General features: G+C 35.5%; 1 protein-coding gene across 1 annotated transcript; it reads left to right on the top strand.

Moving 5' to 3' along the window:
- The first annotated feature begins 538 nt into the window (after positions 1–538).
- Positions 539–2,944, top strand: LOC149536170 (uncharacterized). The gene is made up of 3 exons (XM_089806243.1): positions 539–1,626; positions 2,087–2,171; positions 2,443–2,944. The coding sequence occupies exons 1-2, from the start codon at positions 539–541 to the stop codon at positions 2,151–2,153; spliced, it is 1,155 nt and encodes a 384-aa protein (XP_089662369.1). The 3' UTR covers positions 2,154–2,171; positions 2,443–2,944.
- The last annotated feature ends 9,216 nt before the right edge of the window (positions 2,945–12,160 follow it).

Genomic DNA, 12,160 nt, shown 5'->3' with positions numbered 1-12,160 from the left:
GATGATTTCTTTCGACATGTTTGTGTAAAGATACAAGAAATTCAAGTTCTTGAGAACAGTCAATAGAAGGAAAAAGTAATGGAAAACATACCGGTTATGCGTACATGAACGGAGATTGACTTGTTCCCCTTAATATTTTCCTTGTACGCGCGTCCACAAGAATAACCCGGCCTTGGTTTTATCGACGATGAAAGGACGTAACGACCCAAAGTGGACCCACCTGCCGTGGCAGCTTCAAGGAAGTTGTCGCCCGCATTCGTTTTGACTTCCAAGTTTACCTAACCTCTCTCAGGCGGGAAGGATGGATCCGTGGTTTGTTTCTTGTATAGAACCCTCTTTGTTTCAGAGAGTAAGGAACATTTTATGTATTGAAGGTTGGCTCTGTGTAGTCTTGTTATAGGAGCTGAAGATCTGCGTAGAGTTATAACATCTCTCAAACTGAGTCGAACGAATCATCTGCTACCCTTTTCTCTCTATTCTCTTTTTTCGTTTTTTCCCCTATTCTTACTAACCCACCACTCTTTCCTGCAACTTTAAGATGGAAAAGAAACGTGGCATTGTTCCCAACGAGGATTGGCTTGGTTATGAATTGCTCTCTGACAAATATTGGGAGAGTGGGCCAAATTATGTCGACAGTAGGCGATATTATTTCGCCCTGAAGGACAACTACCTCAAATTGTTGCAGGACTACCACGAAAGGGGAATTGAACGATTTGGACTAATCGGACGAATTGACTCACTTGGACAAATTGAACAAATTGGACAAATTGGACGACTTGATCTAATTAGACTACTTTGGAAAAGTACGGAAGCTAATTTTATGTGCCGGAAGCAGGAGTATCAGAGGAGTTTCTGTGAAGAATATTGGGGCAGTGGGCCAAATTATTTCGACCGTCGGCGAAGTTATCTCGCCGTGAAGAATGAATATCTCGATACGAGGCGCGATTACCTCGAGAGGAAGGGCTACTCTATGCAGCCTTCCCGACACATAAAGCCGGAACGAGGTTTGGTCATCGACGAAGCAGGATTTCTCTCCATTGAGCAACGATTTCACGCCGTAGAAAAAGATTTTACTGCCCTGAAGCTGGAATACCAGACGAAGTTTAAGGAGGATTTTCACAGAATGAAGGAATTCTGTCTTGGCAGCAAGCGAGAGGAATTGACGCCTTCACCAGAGCATGACGTGTTTCTGAGTTTCAGGGGAAAAGATGTGAGAAAGACTCTGGCTGACCACCTCTCTCAATCTCTCTCCGACGCAGGGTTTCGTGTGTTTGTAGACAGCAAGGATTTGAAGAAGGGAGCAGAGATTTGGCCGTCCTTGAAAAGGGCAATTGAAAAGAGTGCCATTTGCATTCCCATATATTCAGAGGGCTATGCAGAGTCAACGTGGTGTCTCAAGGAGTCCGCTGCAATGTTGGAAACTCCCCACTTAATCATTCCTCTGTTTTATGGCGTGGATCCAACTGATGTGAGGTATCCCCTGAACAAGAGCAGTCCGTACGAGAGATCCTTTGAAAAGCATTATGCGCATCCGGATCGACACCCACGAGGAGAGATTGACAGGTGGAAGAGTGCCCTGGAAGACATCTGTTCTCGCTCAGGCTGGAGCATGGGTGTTACACAAGAGTAAGTAATCTCTACTAGTTCTCCTCTCTTCTGTTAATTCTACTCAATCTGTTAACATTCTCCCTTTTAAAACCCTGAAATCCCTATTATCGAAACCTCCCCCTATCGGGTACTCGTTTCCAAGTAGCCTCACCTCAGCCATTCTTCATCTCGGCCATTAGTCCACCAAGCCACTGTCAGGAAGGATACTATTAATATTAATTCAACTGGTTTGTGTTGCAATTTTTCTATATTCAAATATTTCAATTGGTATGTCAAACCAGCAATTGAATTTGAGTTGTTCATACAGCTATATAAATAGACTTCTATAATTCAATAATATCAAGTTGCTAGTTATGCTTCTGTTATCTATTTTTGTCTTGTATATTGCATCTCTGTTTTTCGATAAATTTTCTTTACTAACTCAAATAATTTAGCATTATTTTTTATTTCTAATTATAAGACTAGTGGCCTATTGCAGTTGCCATGTTGAAGTAGAGAGGATAGTGAAGGATGTGATTGACATACTTCGAGCTCAAGAGAAATAAATTTCAGCAGGACAAAGGGTTTGTCACAAATTACACATTCACACTTACATAAAGTTTTTATATAGATAACTGTAGCTCATTAAATTGTTCATTATTTTTTCTATTTTGAAAATAACTAAAATAGACTATGATATCTTTCTAGTTATGTTTTATTTTTTTGGGAGTGTAGCTCGTCATGAACATAATTTAGAGTTACGACTATTACATTTTCTATCAATTCAATTTTACATTATTATTGCTTTTATTTCACAATTTACTAATGATTATTTTGTTGTCAATTTTGATCTAGGATTTGTATGGGCAATAGACTAGTTAATTGACTATCAAATGCAAAGTTTCTTGAGCTATAATGTAGGGGTATCTGAAGAAGTTCATAAAGATTCAAGCATTTTGGTGGAGTTTGTGTGAATCTATTTTGGTCTTGGTTAATTGTTCTTGATGTAATTAATAAGTGTTGTAAGTCTTTTAAGATATTTGGTTTTTAATATCTGTTGGAGGCCGACTTGTGGCTCAACATGTATTTAATGTTAAGGGTTTATTTAAGTTGTAGCTTACTAGGCTGACTTGTGGCTTAGTTGAGTATAAGTAGGGGGTCTTGTGGAGTCTTTAGTCAATTATTCATCCATCTTGGAGAAGGGGATGTGGTAGAGGAGCAAACTTTGAGAAAAGCTAGTAGCTAAGGCTTGGGAAACAAAGAGATTGATTGGTGGGCTTGCGAGCACAAGTTGAGATCTTCTTTGGAGGTTTGTACCAGAGTGTTGAGAATAACTAGGGTTTGGATTAGATCTTGAGGGATCTTATAGAATTATTGTTTTGTATTTGGCTGTAACCAAAAAGGCCTTATAACCTGACACATTGCATGTCTTCATTTTGGTATCTTCTCATGTTCTTGCTGACAGGCAGAATACTAACGCAACCTTAGATATCTGATTTATCTGATTTTCCATTCATTGAAGTCAGCAGAAAAATATATTTGGTTTTAAAAAATACAAGATTATAGCACTTGGAAAAAATGGAGAGCAGTCCAGACGCTTTAGTCTTCTTTGTCTAATCATGTCGGTGTGGTCTAGAAATCACCCCATGCTTATCCAGGCTTTAAAGAAAATATGTGCAAAAATAGTATGCCTACCCCTTGGAACCGAAAAAAAAAAGTGTAAAAATACCAACAATTACATAACGAACACTAACACTGTAACCCTTGTCGCATTTCAACAGCACAATTTGTGGCGCCAATCTTTTCAGAATGGCTTCCTCTCAACACTAAGTTGTAGCACAAACGCAACTGTGACAGAATTCATACAAAATAACATGAAGAAGACTCGCATCTGTGACACAATTCATTTCCACAGGCTCTGCCTGCATTTTCCAAAACAAATTTTAAGCTTCCTCCTCCTGTTCATTCTGTGCGGGTACCCAGAAATCCAATCACCGCCACCATCGCCACTACTCTAAACACTTTGTAACTACACCTGACAAACTTATGGATGGTAAATTTACCAGTGCCATTGCAACTACATCTTAGAAAATATCCATCTGATAGATGTCGCAACCATGTTCCAAAGTTTCCTTTTTAGAATAGGAAAGGAGGATGCTATCAAAGTCTGATGGGTTTGGTTATACACCTTGCCATTACAGTTTTACTAAAAATTTCTAGAACTTTTTTCAACAAATCCAAATTGTGCATATCTGATGATCATTGCAGTTGAGGTAACTACATTTCTTTGAGGCATAATGGAAAATAGTTTGTGCTCCTTTTCTATGCTTCCACATTTTGAGTTATGTCTATAAGACCAGATCTCTATTATGCTCTGATGAATGCTTAAACTTTTCAAAATTTATGTATCCTGATGATTATTTTGCTCTGCTGACAAATGCACTGACAGTTCGAACTTCTAGTACTAGTGTGAAGTATATGTGATTAGCTATTTACGTGGCTTGCTAAATATTTCAATAGTTTTCATGCAACCCACTTGTGTTGCCCTACTTCAACATGGATTTTTTAATGTACAAAAGGTTTCTATTGTCGTTTAAAGATTAATTCACAAAGCTCACATTTTATCACCGGCATGAGCTCCCATTGTCTTAAATAAAATTTATAGTATTTTATTTACAAGAGTAGGTGGGTTATGCTGAATGTGTTTTGTAGAGAAAACTTTTACTTTCGTGAAATTTTATTTGTTATTATCTTGAACTGACTAAGTAGAAATTATTAAATCCATTCAATTAATGACAATATCTTGTTTTTTTTTTTTTGGAAAAAGAGGGGTAAAAATTTATTAAGACAGAAAGGAATACAACAAGGAGAGCTCAACAAGGAGCTCAATCCTGAGCAACAAGATCATCAAATTCTTGCACCATCTCAAAGGAAAGTTGCCTCCTATCCATAATATTCCAACCCGAATCATGACTAGAAGCCCATTTGGCTAAACAATCAGTAGCTCTGTTCCATTCACAAGGAATATACGTGAACCTAATGAATTGAAAAGAGGTAGAGAAGAGAATAATCTGATTAACAACAGTGGCCAGCTGCCAACCAACATTGTCAAGCTCTTGCGAAGAAAGCAAGTTCACCACCACCTGGGAATCAGACTCACAGATAATCTTACGCCATCTCCGCAAGCAACATTGTTCCATAGCATATAAAATAGCCTGAGCTTCCATGAGATTGTTAGTGAAATCACCCTTATGAACTGAGAAAAAGAATTTAACATCACCAAAACTACAGCGAGCCACTCCCCCAATACTAGCAGGGCCTGGATTCCCTCGGGAAGAACCATTAGTGTTAATTTTCAAAACTCCATAGGGAGGAGGAGTCCAATGCCCATCCCGATTTACCCGGCCCTTCCTCTAATGTTGAAGCTGCCTAGACATAGAAGGAAACCTTTGAGCTATAGCCCCATCCTGAAGATGAAAATTGAGGTGATTGCATATAGCAAGATCAACCGAATCCATACCCCCATCTAGCTCATACTTCACATGAATAGTTTCCCTGAAGAGAATGTGAGATCTTCCACCAAAGATGCAAAACATCTAGCCGAACATCTTGGAATATTCGATGATTCCTCTCCAACCAGATATGCCAAAGCATGAATGAAGGGCCAGCAATCCAAGCAACATGGAGAGGAGAAGACTTGGAGGGAGCACTTCCCAAGCGGGCCCAGAACTCAGGCAAAGAGGAAGCGTGCCTACAAGAGCAACCCCAAGCACTCCATCAAAGGTGCCATAGCTGAATAGAATAGGAGCAATGGAAGAACAGATGGGAGAAGACTCCTCCCCATTACCACACAAAACACAATAAGAGGGGCCCTGAAATCCATGTTTACAAAGATTATCCCATGTAAGACAACGGTTGTGAGCCACTAGCCACATGAAAAAATTGCACTTGGACCAAGAAACTTTATTCCAAACTTGCTTCCACCAAGGGACCTCAGCATCCCCAAATAATTGCCTAGTTATCTCTTGATACCCAACAGAGACATGATATTTACCAGACAAGGTACCTCTCCAAGCCAAAACATCAGGACCTAGCAAAGAGGAACACTCTCTAGAGGCCAGAATCTGATTTTACAGTTTTCAATCATTCTTGCTAGATTATTAGAAATGTTCACAAAAGTTGAAGGAGAAAACAAAAAGGATGAATAAATAAAATTTGCTCATAAAAATCTTCAAAGATAAGAGTTTTACCGGCAAGCTTTATTTGTTCACCCTTTTTATGTTGCTTTATGGAATTCTCCTTAACTTTGTGGATGTTCTAATAATCTTGCAAGAGTGGTTGAAAAGACAAGAAATAAAAGTGTTTCTTTTATTTTTTCTTTCTCTAAATGAAACCCTTCAAAAAATTTGTTGTAAAATTTTTCAAATTCATATATGTTTGGAGGATTTTCTTTAGAGTTTATTGTCTTAAATAAGGTTAATACAATTATTTATAACGAGAGAGTCTTATTTTGCATAATAGTTGTAAATTTTTTAACTATATTATTATACATTTTTAATAATAGTTATTTTACATTTTTAAACTATATTGTATTTAAAATTATAATTAATTAAAATATGTATAATTAATCTAAGCATAATCTTATTTTCTAAATGAGTTAAAATTAAAGTAGATTACATTTATAATTGATATTATAAAAATTTCATTATTTTATAATAACTTAACAAAGATTTAATATATAAATAATTATTTTAACATATAATTTTTCTATAATTTATATGTATAATATGATATTTACAAATATTATAATAAATAATACTAAGAGCCTAATGAAAATTTATTTTAAACTACATGATTATTCCAATTGCTTTAATTAAATAATATTTCATATTTCTCCCTCAATTTCAAAGTTTTCATTATTTTTGTATTTTTATCTCTTCCTCTCTCCATCTCTACCTTTTTTATCTCTACTTCTTCAGACATCTCTCTATCTTGATCTCTCACATACTTTATAGACTTCATCTAATTATTTTCTCCTTCCCACCTTACATCTTCATCTCTTCCTCTTTTCCATATTTCTTCCAGTGTATTCCCCCCCCCCAATCTCACACACGTGTGCACACTTGCATGCAGACACAAACCCGCACACACAGACAGACAGACGCGCACGCACACACACACACACATTTTTTCCCTCTTCTATCCCCTCTCTCTATCTTCATCCCTCTCTACCTCTTCCTCTCTCTAATTTTTGTCTTCTTGCTTTCCCTTATCTAATTCAAACTATTTACATTTAAGATAGAAACTATGACACTTTGCATCCCTTGTTTTTTTGCATGCCACACCTAGATTTGTCCACATTCTTCCTATGCTCCTGTACTTTCTTCAGGTGCGCCTGACATTGACACACATAACCAATTTTATGACTTGTCCATGTTCTACTTAGGTTATTCATGTTTTACACAGTCAAATTTTTATTGTTTTGGCATATATTTGATTCATTTTTTTTGTGCAGTTTTCTATTCACATGTAAATGTCTCTTTAAAGAAGTCTAATAGTTGTTGACTTCCTTGGTTTTTGACAAACAAGGAAAAAAAGGAGATAGTTGTTATTATTCTCCGACAAGAAAGTATTTTTGTTTTTGGTGGATGTTGATTCATTTTGATGATGCTTGTAGTGTGGAAAGCAATCATGAAGCATAACATGTAGTGAATTAAATTACTAGTTTTAACTTTTTCTTAGTTGATTGCTTTCAAAACATTGACAATCTTGAGTTTGATGAGTTGATTTGGAAATAGATCTTTGATTGGTTCTTTTTTTATGCTTGTTGCCAAGCTAAGAAGATCAATGTGGAATTTAAAGTCGGTTATGACGGAGATGAGGTAGAACATCCAGATAAGCATCCTCATCTCATTGCACACAACTATTGTGCCTAAATTCATTCACTTCATTCTTAAAAGAACTATTTTGATAAAGTGTATGTTGGCTCTTGATCAATAAAAAATTTTCTTTTTTTTTTGCTTTTGATATTATAATGTTTGCATTGAAAGTACTCATGTTAGACACCTAGCTTCTTAAAGGCACTAATTATGGGGCATAGAAGACAAAAATGTAGATCATTCTTCATTTTAAAGAGTTATCAAAGATTGCTACTAGCGTTTCTTAAAGACCAAGTGATGTTGATGCACAAAAGAATTTTGACAAGGTCAATACAAAATCATTCATGCTCATCATCCTTAGTATATTTGATGAGGTTCAAACTTATATTTGATATGTTGATACATCTAAAGTATCTTGGGAGGCTCTTTCCCCAATCTTTGAGGCAAAAAATCAAGCCAAGGTACTTCATTTGCAATTTAATTACATACTCTTCATGTGCAAATTGGTGAGATAATTGTAGACTTCTTGTGTCACGTGTTTATTCTTTGAGCAAAGTTTGTTTCTGTTAGAGAAACAATGGATAATAAACTCCTTATTCCAATCATTTTGCATGCTCTTCCTTCTAAGTTGAGAACTTTTGTCACTACTTCGAATATAATGAAACAACAAATTTTGTTTAAGAGTTGATAAATTTGGTTGAAGAACCCCTCTAATCTCTACATGAGGATTTTGAGGAAAATAACTCTCATCTCTCGCTTACAATGTGGTCAAAGAGTTCGCAAGGGACCTTCGTAGTAGCCATCAAAACCATCTTAGTCATAACAAATACCACCACATAAGTCTTCTACTAGATGGTGCTATATTTTTAATAGTCATGCCCTTGATACAAACTAGTGCTGGTAAAATGGTGTTACTCAAGACACTTAAAGTAAAGAAAGCTTTTCAATTTTCAATCATTCTAACCAATCTCATGGGTGCCCTTGTTGATGTAATCAATGAGGAAATATTTATACACAACAAGAAGAGACATCTAATGGGCCCTATATTGAGGACACTACTACTCTTAGTATTAACCAAAATTTGGTGTTTTTCTTCCAAAACTCTACTTCCTCTTGAGATGTTTGTGTTAGTGCCAACTGATAATGTAATTGATAATGCTATGAATGTATGTAAGAGATTCATATCAGTTGTTATGTTGTCATTGATGTCAAGTCTTAAGTTGATTATACATTATGCTAATTCAATAGAGTGCCATATCATTTGATTGATGAAGAGGATTTGAAAAAAGTGTGATGAAGATTGTAGTGATAAGTAAGTTATTTAGTGGGTACTTGAATGAGTTGGATAGTGATAATGTAATATTGTTTTGATTGTCTTACAATCATATATTATTATAATGTATTGAAGAACAAAAACTTAATTGAGTAACAAAGTTAATGAAAGAAGATTGTATTCACTGAGTGACCATATTGTTAACCAGGTAGTTTGAAAAAGCAAGAGGAAATTTAGTGTTGCCACAAAAAGTCTATTATTGACTGGTGCTATATTGCCCAAGTGAGATGTTACGTTCATCGAGTAACTATTAGAAGAACAAGTATGGAGAATCGAGATCTAAGGCTGACTTTTGATCGAAATATAGAAAGTTTGAGATGTTTAAAGGTTATAGTCAATTTTTATAACAAGATTCATGCTTGGAAAATTTAATAAGGATTTGATGATCAAGATTCAAGAAGGATAAGGATGAGCACAAAGTTCTATGCAAAGTTCTGTTCTTTATGTGGTTAAGTACATTGAATCTGATATTGACGATTGTAACTAAGGGACAATAGATGGAAGAATCTAGAAGCCTAGAGACAACTATTTAAGGAGGAGATCAAGAAAGTTTTTTTTGTTGATCACGTTGCTTATGTTGTTGATGTTGGTATTTTCATGGATGCGAAGTATACAAAGAAATTTGTGAGTGAATAAAACAAAATTTCTATATTTCCATAAAGTGAATAAGATCTCAATCCTAAAGCATGTCAAATTTGTGAGAACTTGAAGGGGATCCTAGGTGAATTACCTAGCAAGGTCATATGCTAAGAAAATTATTTTTTCATAAAGGACCAAAAACAAACATGAATCTAACTCCAATATTGTTAATTAAGCTCTTCTACAAAATGATAAGACATGGAGAAAAGTCTCTAGTTGCTGATGAAAAGGGCATCTAGGGCTAGGAACCCAAAGACAACCCTTTAAAAATACTGCACTAAGAAAAGTGCACAATCTTGTGTTATGTAGTAGTGGACTAAATAGTAAAAAATTGAAGTCTCCAGACTTTCTGAGAAGACTGCAAATGCTACCATTGGTTCAGAATGATGACTATTGCAAAATGGGTACTAACCAATGACAACCCATCTTGGGTTTGTTTTTGAAAAGAGGAGTTCAAGAATATCACTTCCAATCCTTCCACCATAGCTTGACAAGCTAAATGACAAGTTTATGTAACAAGTGTGAAAGAAAATTTGAGACTAGTAGGTCATAAATTCATCAATCTAGGAGGGATAGATGAAATTAGACCTGAAGGTCAGTTCATGACTGAAGGTTCAGAGTTGCACTAAGGAATAGATCGTTAGGCATTCTAATGCAAAATTTGTGAAAAAGAAGAGCATGAATACCCTAGATATTAGCAACATGGATCCCTTGAGAATGAAATAATTATGACTACTAGATATTAGGTTGGTTCATGGACAACTCAGATCATAAAACCCATTTCCAATCCACCAAAGCCAAATCTTAATAGCTTCCAAGGATATTCATATACTTTAATGACAAAGGCTCCTTAGATATGATCTGGGTCTTTCATAACAAGAAGGATTTGAAAACCAATCCCCTTCTAAGAAAGTCTATTGAGTGGAAAGGCTAAAGCAATATAATATATGAGTACAATTTTTCAAGGTTCATCACTACTTAATGATTGGACGACCCATTTCGACCAAAGAGAAAAACCCTTCTTTTAGATGGAAAGATGGCCTAGCCCCCCAAACTCCCTGGGAAGACAACAATAAGCTAATGTGACTTTGTAAAACCTATGGTGGTTAGCATCAGAAGTGGAAAGAAAATTTATTGTAACAAATTTTGTGGCTTCATGTATGAGGTCTTGGAAAGAACCCAACATGAACAGTAGTAAATGTGGGTGACAACCAAGACCTCTAGAGAAAGAGGCTTGCCAATCTAGTAAGTTAACTTTTTCTCAATCCTAGCTAAAACCATATTCCATAGGTCCACTGGCGAATCTTGGCAGGAAAAAATAATGCCCAAAAAGTGAAATAGTTCATTATAATATACTCACTTCCATTTGTATAGGACAATCCAAGGTGGTGCTCAAAGGAAAGATTGTCTATAACATTAAGTTTTGTGTTATTGTATAGAAGAACCAAAGGCCAAATAAAAAGTTTCAAGACACTTAAGAGCTTCCTAAATATTTTCTTCCTCAATAAGAGTGATAAATGATTCATTTGAAAAATGGTCGTTGACATGTTGAGGAGGTGAATTGAGTGTGAAAATTCCTATAACACAACTAATAGAGATTGTATTAGCAAGCAAGTACCCAAATCATTCAATTGTAAGAACATATAGGGAAGGAGCTAGAGGAAAATTTGGTGAATGGATTTGAATAATCCAAATACATAAGAGTGGCAATCATTGATGGTAATACAAGAAAAAGTATCCCCAAAAATCATCTAGACAGACTAGAGGAATTTTGGTCCAAATCCCAGGGCTTTGAGCATGGAAAGGATGAATGACCACTTAATCCAAGCATAGACCTTAGAAAAATTGAGAAATATCACACTATACTTGGAGCATCTAGTCCACCCCATACCTTCTCTAAAAACAATAATATTGTCAATGATGAGCCTAGATTTGATAAATGAAGTATGCTCTGGCCTAACAATAATAGGTATGATATCACAATTTTTTAGAGAAAAAGCTTTCACAATAATATTGTAGGAGAAATTGATCAAGGTAATGTTCCTTGAGACAATTTCTTAAGAAAGAGACTAAGAGGATACAAGGTTTTTTTTTTTTTTTTTTTTTCCAAATTTTCATCAGAAGACATATGAAATCTAAAATAAGTTAAAATTAGAATAAAGAATAAAGAACAAGTTAAAATAAACATTATTTCCACCAAAGCATAAAGAATAATTAGTGCCTTTGATATATTTCAATATCCATTTAACTACTTCCCAACCATTCTTCCCAAGATTGCTCATGAACCTTCTCACTACTCCCATCATATGAGCAATGTTGGAGCAAGTGGAAACCATGGCACACATTATGCTACCAACTGTAGATTAATAAGGAATCTTATCCATAAAATATTTTTCCTCCTTTTCTTTTGGACACAAATTAGAAGTTAAATGGAGGTGAGCACTGAGCAGAGTAGAAACCACCTTGGCATTAGCCATACCAAATTGTTCTACTACGTTGTTAATAAATGTTTTTGATAGTGTGATCCCCTTGTTTCTTCTATCTCTAGTGTTTGTCATGCAAAGAATCTTCTTAGCTCTCCCTAATTATTTCATAGAAAACTTTTTTGCCAATTTTTCCTTTAACTCATGAACAATTCTTTTACTTGTGTTGGCTAACAACATCTCATCAGCATAAAGGGGAAGAATGATGAACTCGCCATTAGGATTTTTCTTTAAATATA

Source organism: Cupressus sempervirens, chromosome 10 (assembly GCF_028749045.1).
Source record: "Cupressus sempervirens isolate cs-2001-9-10 chromosome 10, ASM2874904v1, whole genome shotgun sequence".
In the NCBI taxonomy this organism is placed as follows: Eukaryota; Viridiplantae; Streptophyta; class Pinopsida; order Cupressales; family Cupressaceae; genus Cupressus; species Cupressus sempervirens.
Note: the sequence above shows the minus strand (reverse complement) of the source record. Positions and strands in the feature narration are given on the sequence as shown.